The 20,076-nt window shown below is 51.4% G+C and overlaps 7 protein-coding genes across 8 annotated transcripts; 5 read left to right on the forward strand and 2 right to left on the reverse strand.

Annotated features, from left to right (window-relative positions):
• Positions 1-1,846: 1,846 nt before the first annotated feature.
• ALTATR162_LOCUS10625 (uncharacterized protein) lies at positions 1,847-2,314 on the forward strand (the record flags this gene model as incomplete). The annotated part of the gene is made up of 2 exons (XM_043318262.1): positions 1,847-2,009; positions 2,061-2,314. The coding sequence occupies 2 exons, from the start codon at positions 1,847-1,849 to the stop codon at positions 2,312-2,314; spliced, it is 417 nt and encodes a 138-aa protein (XP_043174197.1).
• A 209-nt stretch (positions 2,315-2,523) lies between these two features.
• ALTATR162_LOCUS10626 (uncharacterized protein) lies at positions 2,524-5,749 on the reverse strand (the record flags this gene model as incomplete). The annotated part of the gene is made up of 2 exons (XM_043318263.1): positions 2,524-3,003; positions 3,059-5,749. The coding sequence occupies 2 exons, from the start codon at positions 5,747-5,749 to the stop codon at positions 2,524-2,526; spliced, it is 3,171 nt and encodes a 1,056-aa protein (XP_043174198.1).
• Positions 5,750-6,607: 858 nt separating this feature from the next.
• ALTATR162_LOCUS10627 (uncharacterized protein) lies at positions 6,608-11,477 on the forward strand (the record flags this gene model as incomplete). Of its 2 annotated transcripts, none has more annotated exons than XM_043318264.1 (11): positions 6,608-6,845; positions 6,890-7,220; positions 7,268-7,597; positions 7,643-8,217; positions 8,281-8,433; positions 9,670-9,848; positions 9,914-10,231; positions 10,296-10,502; positions 10,565-10,732; positions 10,764-11,073; positions 11,134-11,477. In XM_043318264.1, 11 exons carry the CDS (start codon positions 6,608-6,610, stop codon positions 11,475-11,477), a joined length of 3,153 nt encoding a protein of 1,050 aa, XP_043174199.1. The 2 variants fall into 2 exon arrangements, with proteins under 2 accessions (XP_043174199.1, XP_043174200.1); XM_043318265.1 differs by having other exon boundaries at positions 7,268-7,594.
• A 373-nt stretch (positions 11,478-11,850) lies between these two features.
• Positions 11,851-12,599, reverse strand: ALTATR162_LOCUS10628 (uncharacterized protein; the record flags this gene model as incomplete). Its single annotated transcript, XM_043318266.1, has 2 exons — positions 11,851-12,397; positions 12,451-12,599. The coding sequence occupies 2 exons, from the start codon at positions 12,597-12,599 to the stop codon at positions 11,851-11,853; spliced, it is 696 nt and encodes a 231-aa protein (XP_043174201.1).
• Positions 12,600-12,775: 176 nt separating this feature from the next.
• Positions 12,776-14,256, forward strand: ALTATR162_LOCUS10629 (uncharacterized protein; the record flags this gene model as incomplete). The annotated part of the gene is made up of 3 exons (XM_043318267.1): positions 12,776-12,907; positions 12,955-13,408; positions 13,457-14,256. 3 exons carry the CDS (start codon positions 12,776-12,778, stop codon positions 14,254-14,256), a joined length of 1,386 nt encoding a protein of 461 aa, XP_043174202.1.
• A 1,179-nt stretch (positions 14,257-15,435) lies between these two features.
• Positions 15,436-17,634, forward strand: ALTATR162_LOCUS10630 (uncharacterized protein; the record flags this gene model as incomplete). The annotated part of the gene is made up of 5 exons (XM_043318268.1): positions 15,436-15,477; positions 15,545-16,058; positions 16,113-16,705; positions 16,751-16,898; positions 16,946-17,634. The coding sequence occupies 5 exons, from the start codon at positions 15,436-15,438 to the stop codon at positions 17,632-17,634; spliced, it is 1,986 nt and encodes a 661-aa protein (XP_043174203.1).
• A 537-nt stretch (positions 17,635-18,171) lies between these two features.
• Positions 18,172-19,843, forward strand: ALTATR162_LOCUS10631 (uncharacterized protein; the record flags this gene model as incomplete). The annotated part of the gene is made up of 3 exons (XM_043318269.1): positions 18,172-18,417; positions 18,467-18,664; positions 18,713-19,843. 3 exons carry the CDS (start codon positions 18,172-18,174, stop codon positions 19,841-19,843), a joined length of 1,575 nt encoding a protein of 524 aa, XP_043174204.1.
• Positions 19,844-20,076: the final 233 nt, after the last annotated feature.

Below are 20,076 nucleotides of genomic sequence, written 5' to 3' on the forward strand. Positions count from 1 at the left end.
GTTGCGGGGACGACTGCAGGGCGGTGGAATCGGTCCGTAATCCTTCGAGCAGTATTTGTCAAGAACAAGAGTATCGCAAGCTAGTAGTGCGAGCGCGAAGAAGTAGACGGTCTAAGGCATCCGATCTTTCTCTTAGCGGCTCATGTTACCTACTGGCGAGCATACCGTACGTTTCGCAAGACTACGCGATAACGGTAGGTAAAGCGAAACATCACCAAGAATGTCATTGTTGGTTTCGCAAACACTTCCAGGTCAGAGGCGGGCTTCTACGACTTGAAGTCCGGGGTCTTCGCGTGTTGAAAATATACGCGACATCCATGGATGTTTTTGGGGTCCAGGTTGGTTTCGGATCCAGGTGCGGCAGAGCCGGGCCTTGGGGACAGCATCAGGAAGGTCGCGAGCTACACCGAGCAAAGCGAAACTGAATCTATAATTGCACTTCGCTCCCTCGACAAGGAAGGGCAACGGGCCATGATATCGACAGTGCAGGATTGCAGAGCGGTCAGCGCATACTTGAGCCACGCGTGGCTGGTAAGATCTGACAAATGAGGTGAAGGTATGCGGGTCTAGCTCGCCCGACCAGGCTTAGTGAGCGTTGAGCCGACCGCAATTCCATTTCACAGTAGCCCTGGACCGCCACTGCTAGCTCCATCTCTATACCGACCCCACGCTTTCGACATCGCTGGCAGACAGTATGAGGCTTTCGCTCTTGTGTTTCTGTCATTCTTCTCATGATGCCCCACTCAGACATGACTCGGGACATTGCAGCGCTCGCTCACCCTTGACCACCATGTCCTTGTGTCGTACATCAAGCTGGGTCATACCAAAAAAAAGCGTGCAGCATAATCACTATACCACTTGTCGTAATGAAGCCCTCAGCGAATAGGACTGCGCAAGGAGTTCTTAGCCAAGAGCTGGAATGCGATGTCAAGAAGGTAGCCTGATACCAGGACACTTCAGGAGCACGAGGCTGATGTGCTTGCACGCTATTACTGCCTTTGGAAGGACTAAGCGTTGTTGGTGCAACTCGACCCGAGAGAGCGTTTAAGACACTTCAGCCCAACGACAAGGCTACAGCGATGCGGTCATCCCGGGCCCCGCTGCGACGCATGCAGGTACTGCGTCGAGTAGACCCCTAACCTCCTTTGGAAATTGCATTTCTACTGTATACGGACGCACCAATGGTAGTCACTTAGGGTATTTGTTATAGCATACTAATGCGTGAGCCTAAGAACAATTGAGCTTTCGTTCCGCTGCGGGTCTTGGTCCAGGTATTTGTGTACAGTCACTGAACCTCGAATGCTATGTCATAACGGATGGGCTGAGCTGATACAAAAGAGTAAGCGTCAAGAGTGGTTAGCCCTGTATAACTTCTCACTAGGTATCATGGGCAATCCTTCGCAGTACCGTCTCAAAAGTTCAGCCGCGCCCTTTTCGCATATCCTCCCTTTACATCACCGTCATAATTGCACTCACAGACCCCGCTGCTTCAAGGCCTCCAGCTTCCAAAGGCTTGGTTCGAGTATGCTAGTATCTTGGATCATTCGACGTGCTCCTCCTCCAAACACTCCGTCTTGCGGCTGATCAATGGATCCCTCAATATCACATAACAATAGAAATACTGGCTATGCACCCGCCTACTAGATTGATGTCATATCTCATTCGACATTCTTCCAGGCCTACACCACATTACTACTACTCAACAAGGAGCAACTTTCTCTCCATCTCTTGGCTCGTCACCAGGTACCTGTTCCGAGAAAAAGAGAAAGCTGCAGGTCGGCCATAATCCAAAGCACAACCCTCATCGATACCACCTGGGCAGCTTCAAGAGCTATAGACTGGAGTCATGTCTCAGGGTCAGCAATCCAGTCCCAACCAGCCCGCCTCATCCAAGGGTGGCTCATCCGTCGCTGCCGAGTCTCCGGAAGCAAGATCAGACGACTGGTCCGACATCAAAGACCCTAACGAAAGGCGAAAAATCCAGAACAAACTTGCTCAAAGAAGATTCCGTAAGTAGCACAAAGTATAACAATCAGCGGAATTCCGCTGACACATACAAGGCGACAAGATCAAGGAGCAGAAAGAGGAAACTGAGCGCCACGTGGAGAACCAACGACAGGCTGGAAGCTCATACGCATCGCCAGAGCCAGAGAACATCGATACAAGCCAATCACTTTCGGGACTACCGTGGGGTGGCATTTCAATGAAGCATATAGTAGAGAAAGGGAAGAGTAAGGAGCAGAGCTCGCAACGAAATTCTCGCGAGAGTTCTATACATGAAGGCGCATCTTATACTGGAGGAAGCCACTCATGATTCACGTACAAAGCAAGACATGGTATGAATGTGTGATTCTGGTAACTACTAGTACATGTCTATTAAAACGTCATACTATGCTATCATGGTGTCCTACTCTCGTACTGCTCGTGAATAGACTTTCATGATATCATACATTTCTTGCATAATACACCCCTTATAGAATGTTACGCCGTTTTCGCAACCATTCGTTGTGAGTTTCATGAACATCAGGCAATTGTGTTGACCTGTCTTCTCTCCTTTGCCATTTGTTTGGCAGCACGTTCGAGGTTTTTCCGAAGACTTGCCTTTGTGCTCTCCATGCCTTGGAAGACGTGCGCATGGTCGGTTTTGTGTAGCTGAAGCAGAGTGTTGAGTACATGCTCGCCATCCTGCGCGTACGTCTCCGCAATGTCAGTCACACTAGCCTCGTTGTCAGTGATGTGTCGCATGACCCGCTTTGAAGTACGTATCATCAGTTCATGTAGATCGCGTTGATGCGGCTGCAGACTCGCTTCCCACTCCATCTCTTCAGCTTGCGAGCGTGGTAGGGGTGGATCAGTCAATGGCTCGGGCGCAGCGGACGTTGAGCTATGACTACTAGAGGAGCCTGGGCGTGGCGGGGAGGAGCGAAAGTTTACTGGTGAAGCGATGAGTTCATTGTCAGCCTGCTGATCGCCATCGCCATCGCCATCGCCGACGAGTATCATCTTCAAGATTTGTATGGTCTTGGTTAGGTGCCTGCTCGATAGGTGGGTCATCAACCACTTGCTGATTCTTCTCAGTGATCTGCTGCGGGTATTTCATGGCTTGCTGAGTCTCCTCAATCGAGTTTCGCAGGACGTCAGTGGGTTGCTGACCAGCTCGAATAGTTGGCTGAGTAAAGTCGACAATTTGCTGGTCGGGGACCAAAATCGGTTGAGTGACATCGTTTTCTGCGGCAATTTCATTACGAAGCAGTGATGGCGTTATTTTCGTCTCTTTAGACAGCGTTGTGGACGCATTTGGCATGTCGCAATGCTCTGTGTACTCGCCTACATCGCTGTTATCTTGTTGAAGGACTAGTTCAAGTTTTTGCTGCGTCTTCGTATTTGGCACCGGACGAGATGACCGCTTCGCCCGGTTCCTGATATCTGGAATCTGTTGCGATATAACATCGACGTCTTTTGTGAATGTGCGGGGACTTGGATTTTTAGGAAGCGTGCACGAGTTGTTCGCATCAATCTCAGGAAGATATGGCTTCTTCTTTTCCCGAGGCATCTTCTGTGGATGTGGCTGATTCGCTGCTATTGAAGCTTCGGCTTTTGATGTGCTAGAATTTACGATTGCGACAGGCATGCGGTCTGAAACGCCAGCGTTCAGGCTAGCATCTTCGTTCGTCGATTCTTCACCAGTCAGACGGCGTATGAACGATGTAGCCTTCTTGCCAGCGGACCTCCGGCTGAAAGGATCGCTTTTGGCCGTCTGCCAGTCACCAGTCTTCTTCTCGGAAGCTACGTCGTTGCAATCCGCGTGGCCAGAAATCGCTGTCGATTCCGCATTTGGTGACGCGGGGGTAGGCTTGCTGTTGCTAGAGAGTATTGCGGTCTCAACAAGAACCTCGTGCCATTCGTTGCTGTCTTCGAATTCGTCGGCTACGGGTGGTGGTGAGGATGCCATGTACTGCAAAGCATCGTCATCAAAACGCCTTCGTGCTTCCATGGGGGTTTTTGGCCGTGATAGTGCTTCTACGAGCTTCTTGTTTGGCTTCGTAGGGGTCGAAGGAGTTTGGGCAATTCTTGCTGGTAGTGTTGGCTTCTTGAATGAGAGATCAGAGACGTTTGTGGGTCTTTGACTTCCCAGGAGCCCTCCGATCAAGGTGTGCTGCAATGGCAAGACGGGCGATAATGACTTCGGTGGCTCCGTAAGCGGATTTGTTTGACCCTGCTGTTTTGGACCGGTTGCATTCGACTTCACACCTTTACTCGGCTGTATGTGAGGCCTCTTTGTCGGTTTGCTCTCAGCCGTAGTGTCTGGTGCTGCTTTACGTTTGGGATTGGTCTTCTTCTTTGACTTTGTCTGAGTTGGTATGAAGTCTTCGTCGTCATCTGTCGTGTGTTTGATGTGCGATATGCGTGCCCTCGACTTGCTCTCGGTTGCTTTCTTGCCTGGGGCAGCCTTTGAGCCCTGCGATTTCTTTCGCGGTGATGAAGTAACACTTGGAGTACCTGAAGCATCTGTGTGAGCATCTTCTATATCTATGTCGAAGTCCTTAGATTCCGCATCAGCTTCTGCGTTGAGCTTCTTGAAAATCTTGTGTTTTGCGGCCTGAGATACACGAGGTAACTTCCCTTTGGTGTGTGTTGTGCGTTTCGATGTTGTCGATTGATGCTGTGGCTGGAGTTCTTGAAGTGCCTGCGAACCAGCTCGAGGAGTTCGTGCACGCGATCGCAGAGAAATTGAATCGCTGCTTTTCTTGGTAGTGGCGTGCTCCGTTCGACGCGGCTGGGAGCCACTTCGGAGCGACCGTCTTACGTTTGAACATCGGATAGAAGGCGAGCTCGCATCAACAGGCAAGTTACGAGACGTATTCGGGTGGTGCGTATGCAGTTTCTTATGAGCTTTAATGCAACTCTCCCACTCTAACGCGTCCTCCGAATGTTTGAACATCAGCGACATGTCAGTCGCGACGCGTTGGGCGGAGTTCAGACGGTAGCTCCATGGGTTTGATTTGAGTGTCATGATGAGGTCCCACGGTTCGTGCTCTGTATGTTGTGTCTGCGAATCGTGCAGTGTCGATGGCTCTAAACGTGTGCTCAAGATGTGCTCGATTGGTATCTCTACAAAATGGCACTCTTTGAGGTACTCGTCAGGCGCGATGATGGTCATCACTTCGCCCTCGATAAGGGCAACAGGGAAAGCGGTGGTTGACTCCCGCCATCTGAATTCATCCGAGGCGAGGAGCGAGACTAAGTACGTGATTGATGGCTCACTAGTCGGTTTCGTGAGTGCCAGATCGCTCAGAGCGTCGAGAGAGATTTGAAAGTTATGCATCCATCTCGCATCGGCTTTGAGCGGAAAAGTTGGCGCGCCGTGTCTGACCTTCTCCGATGACCAGAAGCTACTGTATTCGATGCCTTGCTCCAATGCCTGCCGTATGATAATTCCAGTGACAATCTTAGTCTGCTCTTGTTCCGTACCGCTCAAGACGATGGCACCCAAGTTGTGTAATAGGTGTGACCTTGTAAAGTGTGCAGCCACCTTTGGCTTTTCCAGCATGCCTGCAAGCGCGATGCCAATCCATCGCCGCCGTACGACGGACAAATTGGTATTGCAAAAAGTCTCGAGATAGTTTTCTGCAACGGAAGGAAGAGTCGGTCCACTGAAGTCGCGTGCAGAGATAAGTTTGTAGAGGTGTGAATTGGACGCGTCGTCGTCGGACTGCTGGATAGCCGCTTCAAGCGAAATCGAGGTCATTACAATAAGAGGAGGTAGAAAAAAAATGAAACTGGAATCTTTCGCCCCATGTGAACAGGACCGAGAGGTGATTGATGTTGAAAATGTGAGCAAAGCGTACTTGAGAAAGTGAGAGCGCGGTAGGGGCTGGTATGGAAGTCGCGTCCCAATGGCGTTTGACGTCACAGTTGCAGGCGCGCGCGAGTTTCGCGTGGCATGGTTTGAAACCACAAAGACCATCATCCAACCATCATGACTTGCTCCTTTCCATCAAAAGAAAGCGCTGCAACTAAAGAAGAACGCTGGGAACAACCAAGGAGGGGATAAGAAAATAACCAGACGATTTCGACCTTTCGTCTCTGCTCGGCACGGCTTTCCAACGCCCACCGACCTGCAGCTGCATAAGCCTAACCACTATAACACTCATTTTTCTAATCGCTATTACTGTCGGGTTGCTCACAAGATCGCGAGATGAAAATGCGATGCAGAGGCGACTGGTTGGAAGTATTGCAGCGAAGGGACAGAATAAGCCGGAAGAACGGCTTCCTTCCCAAGCGAATGCGCTTTGAACGCGTAGAGACCGTACCTAGGCGACCTAAAGACACAACACCCTACCTTTCAAAACGATGCAGGCTTCTTGAAGTATGGCTCGCTGCGACACAATAGCTTTTGAGTCTGCGGCTATTAACCTCTGCATCTCACAATCTTCCCACTGAAGACAGATGTGGCCTGTCACAGCTGACTCCGGTCTATGCGAGCCTCGTATGTATGAGCTGTTGCAGGGGTTCGGTCCTCCGCACATGCAACCACGCCGCAACTGTGGCTAGTAGCTTATAGTCAGACGGAGGACGGACAGCTGTCCCTAATCTCAACAAAAACATGGTTGATGATAAGAGTAGCCGGATTGTAGGCGATAGCACAACCTCCAGCGTACCTATCGTGCCAAATATCAGCTCGAATCGATTGCATGTCATCATTGCTGGACTATGGCTTTGTCTTTTCTTGTCAGCTTTGGACACCACCATCGTCACGACCGCGCTCATCAAGATCTCGAGCGACTTCGACGCTCTTGAGCAAGCAACATGGCTCATTACCGCGTATCTACTAACCTATAACTGTGAGACTCCTCTATTTCTCCATTTCACAAGGCTGACAACATAGCGTTCTTGATGATCACAGCCAAACTGAGCGACGTCTGGGGCCTCAAGAGCCTGCTCTTGCTTTGCGCGTCGGTGTTCCTGATATTCTCCATGGCTTGCGGTGGGGCGCAGACAATGACCCAGCTTATCGTCTTCCGCGCCTTCCAAGGTATTGGAGGATCCGGTCTTTACAGCTTGACGTTCGTGTGCATCATGAAGATGATTGTACCCGAGAAGATTGGCTTCTACTCTGGTGTTATAAGCTCGGTATTTGCTTTGGCAAACCTGCTAGGACCTTTACTTGGTGGAATCATCGCTGATCGGGCAAGTTGGAGATGGATTTTCTTCATGAAGTATGCAAAGCGCAAGCCATCAAGCTACGTAAGCTGACTCGCGGTAGTGGTCCCATCATCGGTATCGCAATGGCAATGCTATTCTTCTCGATGCCTGCATTTGACGACGGTAGAACGAATCTACAGCGGATACAGCAGCTGGATATCTACGGAGGCATCTTGTCGGTCTGTTGGCATATACCACTCATCTTTGCCTTTCAGGAGGTCGGAGTGTCACACTCGTGGGGTAGTGGCATTGTCATCGGACCGTTGGTAGCTGGGATTGCTCTCATGGTGCTTTTTGGCTTGTATGAGTTTTGGATAACGTCTCGGGAGCAAAGAGCTGCCATCTTTCCCATACATTTTCTTCGAAATACGCCCATGGCATTGACTTTGTTGTGAGTTCGGAATCCTCCAACCAGGATCTGCTGACGATAGAATAGAAGCCAGTTCCTCCTGGGATCCGCCTTTTACGTCGTTTTCGTCCAGCTCCCTCAACGCTTCCAAGGAGTGAACTTCACAAGCGCTGAGCGTGCCGGCATCCTACTGCTTCCGGCGACCGTTGTCACCCCAATTGGCGCCATGGCATCTGGACTAGCAGTGAAGAAGGCACCAGTTGAGATTATTTTGGTTTGTTCAACCGCAATTGTATGTGTCGGGACTGGGCTTCTTGGTAGTTTACCAACGTATTCCCGCCTATGGCCAGGACTATATGGTTACGAGATCATCGCTGGTATTGCTTTGGGTCTTGCAAGTCCTCCATATTTTGTGCTCGTCGCTACCTCGATCCAAGAAAAGGACATTGCTGTCGGTACTGGCGCACTTAACATGGTACGCACACTCGGAGGCTGCGTCGCCGTCGCTATCTGCTCCGCAATACATCGCGAGCACTTGGATAAAAAACTATCCGATTTCTTGAGTCCCGAGGAAATCCGCGGGATGCAAAGTTCGACGTCGACGATTGCGCGATTACCGGCCGATGTGAGAGATCGAGTTGGTATCGTTTTTGGTGGTAGTTGTAAGTGCCCGTTACTTGCAGATGTGGGTATACATGACATGCTAACTAGTCTGTACGTATTAGACAATAGGCAGTTCCAAGTCACGTTGGCCTTTACTGGACTCAATGTAGTTGTCGCAGTCATCTTGGCCATGGTGAGAAAGAGATCAGGCTTATTTGGTCTAACACCTAAGAGGAAAGAAGGAAACGAGTTCATGGAGGCTAAAGATGGCCATGGTGAGGCCGCAGCGCCAAATCAAGAGACTTCCGGAAAGCAGCTTCCTAAAGTTGCAACTATATGCAGGCTGGATGATAATGCGAGCTCGTGCCTCAAAACATGATGACAAGCATTTCATAGCATATCCACATTTTCGGTCACGAGCTGTTGTGTGGATACTACGTATGTACACTGGTGGCACCAGGCTCAAACATTTAGCGATTTCGGCACTGCCGCAGTAGTGAAGTTGGCAAGATGCAACAACTGGATGAGCGTCGAGCCCTGTGTGAATCTCTTTCCAAAGGTGTGATTATTTCTCCCACCCGAAGGAACAAAACATTTCAACTCAGTTTCGAAAATCGCTTAAGCCCACAAGGGTTATTACTGGCAGATAAGCACTTGCTAGTGTCTAAGTAAGCAACGTCACAAGCGCAGGCTTGTGTGGAAGCTTAGCCGTCCCCGCATCTTGATCCCCGCACACGTTGCAACGCCCTTCGTGCTTGAATGCTCGGCATATAACGCCCCAATCCTCGGCATCGATGATGCTGCGCCGTTGAGATCTACAACTTGTATCTGAATCGTCGTATACGGAGGAGGAGGCAGATTCAAAATGGTATCTGTGTGTTGTATTGTATCTTCTGGAATTACTACCAGTAGCGTGGGGTATGAACAGTGGGTCACGAACGACACAAGCCTCTTTGTCACAACACAGCTCTGTCCCAACGTTAATGAATGGTCCCAACGACACGGTAGTTATGTTGGGCATCTTCGAAAGACATGTAATCATATAACCATATACCCATGAGAACGACACTTCGCTGCTACTTCTGAATACCGACACTCCGCGGGAGAAGTTCCCATTGTTGATAGACAAGGGATCGGCAAACGCTAGGAAGTGTGTGGTGGGGATTGCATGCTGGAGAAAAGCATACCAGTCACTGCCAATGCCGTCATCGGAATATGATTATCATGACTGGACTAGGTGATAGGCGGCTCAATAGCCTCGGGATGATGATATCCCAGCCGCCTCTCCAGTGGTTCGGGTGGCCGTGACGTTCTTAAGGGACAGTCTCTCGCTGATCGAGGGGTAGTTTTGGGCAAGCAATTTCCCAGTTCCATGGTCGAGACACTGACTTGTGCTTCTTCGGACCGCGATTGTTAACGTTTCTGCGCTCAGCCTCTTTGCGCTCTCGAAATCTACCAACTAGAGTTGACGGCAAGGTTTAAACAAGCCTTGGTATTTTACAAGCTACTAGCTTACAGTGTGGCTACATCCGTCTACATGGCCTCTGCAATAGAACGGCCAATGGGCACGTCGAGCGAGGAAGAGAAGACGATAGGTGAAGAGCATCTCGAAGTAGCAAAACATGTTCACACCATCGAGAACCTACCTGATCCCGACGCTGGTCTCAGCGAAGAAGAGCGCGCCGCGCACGTAAGTTATCTACCTATTGAACTAAAACCCTCCATTATGAACAGAGCTAACAAGATACCTACTAGGACAAAGCCCTTCTCCGCAAACTCGACCTCCGACTAATCCCATGGCTCTCCTTCCTCTACCTCATCTCCTTCCTGGACCGCACAAATATCGGTAACGCCAAAGTTGACGGCCTGCAAGAAGACCTCAACATGACGAACAGCCAGTACAACTCCAGTCTAACAATCTTCTTCGTCAGTTACTCAGTGTTTGAGCCACTGACGAATGTGCTCTTGAAGAAGTTACGACCAAGTATCTTCTTGCCGCTAATTATGATTTGGTGGGGAATTTGTATGACGTGCATGGGTTTAGTGCATAACTATGCCGGTTTGATGACTGCAGTAAGTGGGCCTTCTCGTTAACGGTGTGGTTTTGCGATTGAGTTGGCTGATGAAATATCTGTAGCGCTGGTGGCTTGGGTGCGCTGAAGCAGGGCTTTTCCCAGGTGTAAACTACTATCTGAGTTGTTGGTATAAACGATCCGAATTCGGCATCCGAGCTGCTATCTTCTTCTCGGCTGCAGCGCTGGCTGGTAGTTTCGGTGGATTGCTAGCAGCTGGCATTGCGCAAATGGGAGGTGTAGGGGGAAAACCAGGTTGGGCGTGGATTTTCGTAAGTAACCTATATTCCCCTCTCTTCATTGTGCCAACATGTTTGCTGACAATACTCTACAGATCCTCGAAGGTCTCGCCACCATTTTCGTAGGAATAGCAAGTTACTGGATGGTCCATGACTTCCCTGCCGAAGCCACATTCCTTTCTCCTGACGACCGAGCTCGCGTCCTCCGCCGTCTACGGGCAGACAAGCAGGCCTCGGCTGCGCACGAAGACTTCCCAAATAAAGTACTTTTGGCAATCGCTCAAGGATTGGAAGACACTCATGTTCAGTATCATCTACATGGGCGCCGACGGGTCTCTTTACGCCTTCAGTCTTTTCTTACCAAGTATTCTTGCTGGCATGGGCTATACCTCGACAACGGCGAATCTGCTTTCTGTACCTCCGTATGCGGTTGCAGCTGTCGTGACAGTGTTGGTCGGTTATATCGCCGATCGTACGCAGCAGAGGGGGTACTGCAACATGGGAGTTTCGCTTTTCGGTATTGTGGGGTTTGCTATGCTTCTTGGTTCCGGAAATCCCAACGTTCAATACGCTGGTACTTTCTTGGGAGCAATCGGCATCTATCGTGAGTCTTCCCTTATCTCTCCAACCACACTTCCTTCTTGAGTCTAACACCCTCATCTAGCAACGATAGCAAACACGATATCCTGGGCGGCCAACAATGTCGAAGGCGTGTACAAGCGCGGCGTCACCCTTGGTTGTGTGATTGGCTGGGGCAACATCAACGGCGTTGTTTCTTCGAACATCTACCGCAGTAGGGATAAGCCACGCTACTTTCTCGGCCACGGTGTTGTATTGGCGTATTTGACGTTGTGGCTGTTGGGTGGCAGTATCGTGACGCGGTTCCTGCTCGCGTGGGAAAATAAGAAGAGGAGACAAGGAGCAAGGGATGTGTGGATTGAGGGAAAGAGTGAAAAAGAGATTGAGGAGATGGGAGATCAGAGGCCGGATTTCTTATATACTCTTTGAGATATTAGGGGGTCCAGGTTTGGGTAGAACATAGAAGGGGGAAGTGTAGGTAGGTCGCAATCGACCTTTTTTTCTTCTCTCGCTACATCGTCTACACGACATGTTGTTTAAATTGACGTTGTTTTCCATTGACTCAGGTTTGCCGTGTTCTTTGAGTGAGGAAATTGCAAAAATGGTAAATTGGACTGCTCGGTTACTTGTGGTATCTGAGAGACGACGCTAGGGCCTCTGGAACAGTCAATAACAGTGTATGTTCGCAAGCTTTTAACCGATGCGCCCATGAAATCGAATACATGTCGTAATAGTAACGCCGCCCAATGCAAGTCGTTTTGAAAGTCTTCACCCCACTGACGCAACCGTCAAGTGCTCGAGCTTACGCACCAGTCTTTCGAGACTTGACGCTGTTCGCTCGTTCCTTCCTCTCATTGCGCCTGATTCTTTCTTTACGTTCTTTCCGACTATCCGCCCTCGCGTCGTGAGCCGTACCTGTCTTGGCTTCCTTCTTCTCGTCAACCTCGACCAGCCAGTCATTCTCACCCTCCTTGTTCTTGCCCTTGTAACCCCATTTGGGCACCCACTCGCCAGAAGCCTCGTCGTATACAAGCTTGCCGTCGCGCTTCTTGTCCTTGATACCCTTCTTAGCAGCGAACTTCTCCCATTTAGTCTTCTCTGCGGCTGCAGGAATAGGCTTTTCGCGGGGTAGAGGTGTTGTTGGCGCGGGGAGTACGAGGTGTACGCCCTCTGAGTTTGACTTGATTTCGCAGGTAGAGAGAAGCTGGTTGATGAGGGCCTGTGCGGCATCGCGGGCAGTTGCAGCGAGAGTGGCTTCGTCGGCGCTGGCAGGGACTGGGTTCGGGTCGTTTGCGAGCAGGTTTCCCAAGTCAAAGGTAAAAGGCGTGGGCTTGTTCACAGTGATGGGTCTTTGTTGAGTCAGCAAAGGTGAAGTAGAGGACAAAGCAAGTATGCGACGTACAGTCGGCTTGAGATGGTCGAGTCTGCGACGGAAGCTGCGCCGTTGGTATTGACGTCCATGGCGCCTCCGTTGATTTCGTCGACGAGCTGGGAATGCGTGGGCGAAGCTGCACCTAGCGCGACACCGCCGTCCATTTCTGTGTCTGACATTTTGAGTAGTTGGAGTGGTTTTGGTAGAATTTCACTTTGCGCGCCTGCCAAAAGTTCAGAATAAATTTCGAGTCCGTGCACGAGCGGCGGACCTCCGAGGCTCTGACCATCACAGAATTCGTCTCTAGCATCTCCAATTCGCCCATTGCGGAGGGTCAGAGCCTCGATTACCCGTCATGCCGCCTTCAACATGCCTCCGGAGCCTCTCTCAACTGTCGCTCGATGCCGGCGCCCATAGTTGTGTCACCCCGCGCATGCTACGCCCACAGATAGCCTGCTTTTCTACATCGTCCGCCCGCTATGCTGTCGTACCTAAGAAGAAGGGCATGACCGCCGCCCCAAAAAGGGTGTCAAGTCCCTCAACACGAAGAAGGGCAGGGGAGCAGCAGCAGGCGACTCGGGCAAGCGGCCAGCACAGGGAGAGCGGAAAGCCCAACGCAAGCGCATCGTTCTAAGCAACGACAACGCATTAGAAGTTTCCTCGCTCCGGGACCTCAGCAAGGACAATGTTCTTAGCGAGCAAAACGAGGGCAAGGTCATGGGCCTACCGCAAGAGAATGTAGTGGATGCGCTGCGAGCCGTCGAGGCATTCAAGACAACCCAGGGATGGAGTCTGTTTAGACGACCGGCAGTGTTGATGAGGAAGGAGGCGATTGAACTCGCGAGACTATTCAAAGAGGCAGAGAGCTCCAAGAAGACATTACGACGGATCTTGTCTGGACAAAGAATGAGCGGGAAGAGCACATTGTTGCTTCAGGGTCTGACTATGGGTTTTCTGCGGGATTGGTTTGTGATTAACCTCCCAGAAGGTACGGATTGTGATTTTAGGACAGAAGGATTGCACTGACAGCTTTCAGCCCAAGATATCGTCAACGCTCACACAGATTATGCACCCCTTCCCAACTCGGATCCGATGCAGTACACCCAAGATACATACACGGCGAACCTTCTCCAGCAGATCCTCATGTCCAACGGAGCATTCCTCACGGCGACCAAACTTAGCACACAGCCCGAACTCCCTCTCCCGCTTCCTGCAGGTGCTACACTGAAAGAGCTGGCTGCACTTGGCATGGCCAACCCTGAGGCATCATGGCCCGTCTTTGTTGCGCTATGGAATGAGCTGTCTTTACCCGGTCGTCCACCTATTTTGCTTGCAGTCGACGGTCTATCGCACATCATGCGCCACTCGGAGTACATGTCTGCGGAAGTGAAGCCCATTCACGCCCACGACCTGACTCTTGTCCGCCATTTCGTAGATCATCTTTCAGGCCAAAGGAAACTACCCAATGGCGGTGTGGTGCTCGGCGCAACATCACGATCCAACGCACCCACCTCACCAGCGATGGATCACTGCATCGAAGCAGCCGAAGCCCGTCAAAAGGGTGCAGACAAGCTACCACAATGGAATCCCTACAAGGACGTAGACGTACGCGTCATGGAGGCTCTCAAGGGCCTCCACAGCGACTCCAAGGAATTTGATATTATCAACGTCGGCGGGCTGAGCAAGGAAGAGGCCCGATCGATCATGGAGTACTATGCTGAAAGCGGCATGTTACGACACCAAGTTAACGAGGGCTTCGTGACGGAGAAGTGGAGCTTGGCAGGTATGGGGAACATTGGCGAGCTGGAGAAGGCCAGTGTGCGGATGCGGTTGTAGGTGTACTATACTGTATCACGAAATGTAAATCACGTGTAGCAATGTCAAGTATCGTTTGGTCTTGCTAGTTGTAGAGGTACATGCAAGCCAGCAGCCTTTCCCATGGCTCCTATCCATACCATCAGATACTCATCCGCTGTAATGTTTCTGTCAATAGAGGCCTCCATCACCTCGGCCGTCTGACACGGATGAATAAAAAACACAGGTCTGTTGGTAGCCGGGTGGTCCTAGGAAGATCAGTTTGGTACCATGCATGCGGTCACTCGTCTCACAGTGATGGTGATGGCTCCAATAACACCAACGTTCTCTGTCTGGGCCTTGAACTGCGGCGGGACTAGATACTCGTACAACGTAGTCATTGTCGGCGGATACCGGTGTTGAGAGTCACGAATGCTGATATACAGGACAGGCACACGGTAGACGTGTGATAAGACGACATCGTAGTTTACAACCGCCTGGGGTACTACAGTGTCGTGAAGGGCCTCCTACCTGGGTTGAGCTCTTGTCGGCAGATCTTGGGCACCAACCCACCTCATCATGCTCTACCACCTCATCCTGTTCAGTAGCGTCTCGATCATGCACCGCAGGTGATGCTGCAGGGCGCGGCAGATGTGTGGTAATGTTGAGATATACGGTCCCATTTCGGTGGATCTTCTCCACGGATAGCCAGCCTTCCTGCACGCTACCCTCGAGCTGGAAGCGCCGCTGCATGGCATCGCAGGCGCGCTCAAACTCAGCTTCGTCGAGATGAGGAAAAGCGGATATCATGTTCCTCGGTGATGTTTCTTCACGCTGAGTAATATGGAATACAGGAATGTCATAGGATGACTGGAGTGAAATGTATGGGTACACAGCTTCGCGACAAAGCAACTGTGTACAGTCAGCCGGTGGGTTGCTCCGAGCCACTCAAGCAAGGCCGCGGTCTCGCCACGCGCAAATCGGCAGGGGTGGGACGCGACTTCCCCGGCTCCAGGGCTTGGCTGCCTGGAAGGTCGTCTCAATCTCGAGGCAGCTGAGCGGTCTTTCAATCTCAGTCGAGCTTAGCGGCCCAGACTCTCCGCCCTTACTACTCGTTTCCATCGTTTGCAACACTATGCTGCCTACCTAGACACTGGAAATACACGCGCCCGCATTGACCCGTCTCCGTCGAAACTCGACTGCTCGCCGTTGTTGTCCAAGATGCCGGCGCAAACTGAGAAAAGTCAGCTAAAGCGAAATCGCGTATGTCGCCGTTGTACAAGCCCGATATGTGTGAATAGGATGGGCGCTGACGCTTCAATTGCTGTAGTACTCCCAGGGCGAAGAAGCTGAGCCCAAAAGGACTCGCCACTCGCGCTTGTCGCCGCCTCCCCATGGTCGTCTTAAGCAGGGACCGTTGCCTTCGCCCGTTACCCACAAGGAATCCACCGGAGACGCTTCGGAGGGCTACAAAGAAGGCACAGAGAGCCCCCCACCTGGCAAGCCAAGCCAAGCAAAGGGTGGTCTTTCATCGCCCCCATCCGATACGCAGCCCTTTTCGCAGTTCGTCTACCCACCCGAGAGCCGGACGTACGCCGTAGAAAATGAGGAGGACGAAAAGGTTTGGGGCTATCTAGTGCCTATGGAAGGCCAGGCCGAGGATGTCCTAGTCTTGCGCAAGCGAGAGGCATGCCCCGTTCCTACCGCACTCGTTGGCAAGACGGATGGTAAGGAGCGTGTAAGCAAGGACGAGTACAAAGGCCAGGAGGAAAACTACGAGAATGAGAAGCAGGAGCGAGGTGTTCCCTCCGGTGGTTACCTTATCGGTCGTCACAGAGAGTGCGGTAAGTCACGGTAACGTAATTGTTCGTAGGAGCGCTTCCCTGACGATGCCACAGATCGAGTTCTTAACTCACCGACCGTCTCAAACCGTCACTGTGTGTTCTTCATGGAGAAGAAGGGCGGCGATACCGTTGCCGTGGTCGAAGACTTGTCTGGCAACGGCACATTTGTCAATGATACTTTCGTCGGACGAAACAAACGGCGGGAATTGCGCGAAGGCGACGAAATTGCCATTCTGGACCAAGCCCGCTACGTCTTCAGATACCCGTTGAAGCGCAATACCCACCGATTCCGACAGCAATACACCATGCAGGAACAATTAGGCAAAGGACACTTCGCTTCAGTGTACCTTGCCGCGGAAAAGTCGTCAGGTGTACGGTATGCCGTGAAGAAGTTTGAGAAGCGCACTGGTCCAGGTGAAAAGTCAAAGGTCGAGGGTCTACAGCAGGAAATTGCCGTGTTGATGAGCGTCAGCCACCCGGCACTGCTCTGTCTCAAGGACACCTTTGATGAAGATGATGGCGTCTACCTTGTTCTCGAGTTGGCGACTGAAGGAGAGCTGTTCAACTGGATCGTCATGAAACAGAAGTTGACTGAGGTGGAGGCGCGTAAGGTGTTTGTGCAATTGTTCCAAGCGGTCAAGTACCTGGTAAGTGTTCGAATTTCTGCGTGGTTCCTTGCTAACGGTTACTAGCATGAGCGCAATATTGTTCACAGAGACATCAAGCCCGAGAACATCCTGCTCACAGACAAGGAACTGTCTATCAAGCTGGCCGATTTTGGTCTTGCTAAAATCATTGGCGAGGAGTCATTTACGACTACACTATGCGGAACTCCATCGTGTATGTTGCTTTGCTACAATGCGTGATGGTGTGCTAATGCTTTTCAGATGTCGCACCTGAGATTCTGGAAAACTCTAACCATCGACGTTACACCAAGGGTGTCGATGTTTGGTCATTAGGAGTTGTACTGTACATTTGCCTGTGTGGCTTTCCGCCATTCTCAGACGAGCTGTACAGCGCGGAGAATCCATACACGCTATCTCAGCAAATCAAGATGGGCCGTTTCGATTATCCGTCACCGTACTGGGACTCTGTCGGCGACCCTGCACTAGATCTCATCGACCGCATGCTCACGGTCGATGTTGAGCAGCGAATAACGATTGATCAATGCTTGGAGCACCCGTGGACTACGCAAGACAAGATAAGCGTCACTGACAGCACAGATGGTCTTACGGGCGCCATCTCTAAGCTCGACTTCTCCAAGCGCAAGGTGCAACGAGAGCGTACCATGCTCAGCAGCATCAACGACATCAAGGTTTCTCGCGTCATCAAGGGTACCGAAGGCCAAGATCCAGTCAAGGTCTACGAGAAGAATGGAGTTGAGAAGGGCACAAAGATGAACGGCAGGACTCATGGCGTGGCCGAGGTGAGGCCTGCCGATGAGCGACACCCCGAGGAGTTTGTTGAGATGGGTGGTAAGGGCGACCAGACGCTGTATTCTGAAGAGGAGGATGGTTCCCGCTATGCGACTGACCAAAGTCTTGCATCTGCACAGAGTAAAGGGCAAGTTGGCTAAGATGGCACTGGGAGACGATGTGGTGTTTCTTTGATGTTTCAGGCGGGGCGTCTGGCGTACTCGAGGCGTTCTAGTTGGCTGGAGTTCTACGGCAGTACAGGCGGACGTGTAAAATAATGCGTTAACAGCAAGCACACGTTCTGCGGTCTGGGTCTTTTTACACAGCATAGCGTAGTAAAGAGTAAATCTTGCACCATAATCATGTCTGCTTTAGGTTGTGGATGAGGTGATGTGCCCCTTGGGCCAATGACACGACGCAGTGTACGATGACAGCAATCTGGTTCATATGGTCTGTCAGTGGTGCCATTCTCTCCTATGAGCGGGTGCGCTAAGATCCGCACGCCGTCCCTGCCAAGCCCTCGATACCGACGATCCAGTCGGATACCGCCCTGTACGGCAAAGGGGACTCATTCGTATGATTGGATAGCCTGGCCCATGCGCGCCCTCAACCTGTGGGAAATTTATTGAGGCGCGTTCCCCGTCAACGTTGCCCTTCGACAACACCTTCACTTCTGTTGTTGCTTCTTGTCGCGCATTATGGGTCTCCTCGCCAATGTTGCCGGCCCCGTGGGCAACTTTACCTCCAACTCGTCCACGCCCGTCGTCGCCGCCGCCGGCTTCGCCTCCTTTATCCTGCTCGCCATCGTTCTCAATGTCTTGAAGCAGCTGTTGCTCAAGAACCCCAACGAGCCGCCTCTGGTCTTCCACTGGCTGCCCGTGATTGGCAATACCGTCACATATGGCATGGACCCGTATGCGTTCTTCTTTGCCGCTCAGAAGAAGGTGTGTAGGAGATGCAATTGCACAGTTGAACATGACTGACTGGAAGTAGTATGGCAATGTCTTCACCTTCATTCTCCTCGGTCGCAAGATGACTGTGTGCCTGGATACCACTGGCAACAACTTCATCCTCAATGGAAAGATCAAGGACGTCAATGCCGAGGAGATCTACTCCCCACTCACCACACCCGTTTTCGGCAAGGACGTTGTATATGACTGCCCCAACTCAAAGCTCATGGAGCAGAAGAAGGTGCGCATTGTTCATTCTCTTAACTGCCAAATGCTAACGCCAAAACAGTTCGTCAAGTACGGTCTCACACAAGACGCTCTCCGCTCCTACGTTACCCTCATCACACAAGAATGCGAAGACTTCATGAAGCGCCACGAGACTTTCAAGGGACAAAAGGGTACATTCAACGTCCCCAAGGTCATGGCCGAACTCACCATCTACACCGCCTCTCGTTCGCTCCAGGGCGAGGAGATCCGCAGGTCGTTCGATTCCAGGTTCGCTGAGCTATACCACGACCTCGACATGGGCTTCTCACCCGTCAACTTCATGTTGTCTTGGGCCCCGCTTCCTCACAATCGCGCACGCGACAACGCACGAGAGACGATGATTAAGCTATACTCTGAACTCGTTCGCAAGAGGAGATCGGGTGCGGCCAAGAAGGACTCACACGACATGATCTGGCATCTGATGGACTGCAAGTACAAGGACGGCACACCAGTTCCTGAGCACGAGATTGCCGGAATTATGATTGCGCTGCTCATGGCTGGTCAACACTCTTCCTCATCGACCATCTCATGGATCCTGCTCCGCTTGGCACAGAACTCACACCTGGTAGAGGAACTCCTCGCTGAGCAGAAGTCTGCTCTTGGTGAGGATCTCCCAGAAATTACTTTCGAAGACCTCCAGAAGCTACCTCTCCACGCTCAAGTCGTCAAGGAAACCCTTCGTATCCATGCCCCGATCCACTCAATCATGCGCAAGGTCAAGCAACCCCTCGTCGTCGACGGCACCAACTATGTCGTACCCACCTCGCACACTCTTATGTCTTCGCCTGGTTTCTCCGCTCTGCTCGATACCCACTTTGTCAATCCCGCTGTCTGGGACCCGCACCGCTGGGACCCCGAGCACCAACAATACGACGAGGAGCGCGACGATGCCGATCAAGAAAAGATTGATTATGGTTGGGGTGTCGTTTCCAAGGGAACAAACTCTCCTTACCTGCCTTTCGGCGCTGGAAGGCATCGCTGCATCGGTGAGCAGTTTGCTTACCTTCAACTGCAGACTATTCTCGTAGCATTTGTGCGCGAGTTCAAGCTGAGGAATGTGGGTGGCAGCAAGGACATTGTTGGCACCGACTACTCGAGTTTGTTCTCCAGGCCGTTGGCTCCTGGTATCGTCGAATGGGAGAGGAGGCAGTAGAAGTTGTAGTGACTTCTCTTCTTTTTCTCCTCTTATAACGCACTAGGGGTCTTAATGATTGGCGGATGTAGATATTGGGGTTTTTCAGGCATGATGTATTGGGTTCTGTTCATACTGATATAGACTTTGGGATTAGTAACTTAGTTAATACCTTAGAGTATGTGAGAAAAGATGTAATGAAGATAACATAATAGTATCGTATACGTTTAAAGGTGTAACATGTTGTTAAAGTT

The sequence above is a fragment of the Alternaria atra genome (genome assembly GCF_907166805.1).
Source record: "Alternaria atra isolate CS162 genome assembly, contig: 34, whole genome shotgun sequence".
Taxonomy (NCBI): domain Eukaryota; kingdom Fungi; phylum Ascomycota; class Dothideomycetes; order Pleosporales; family Pleosporaceae; genus Alternaria; species Alternaria atra.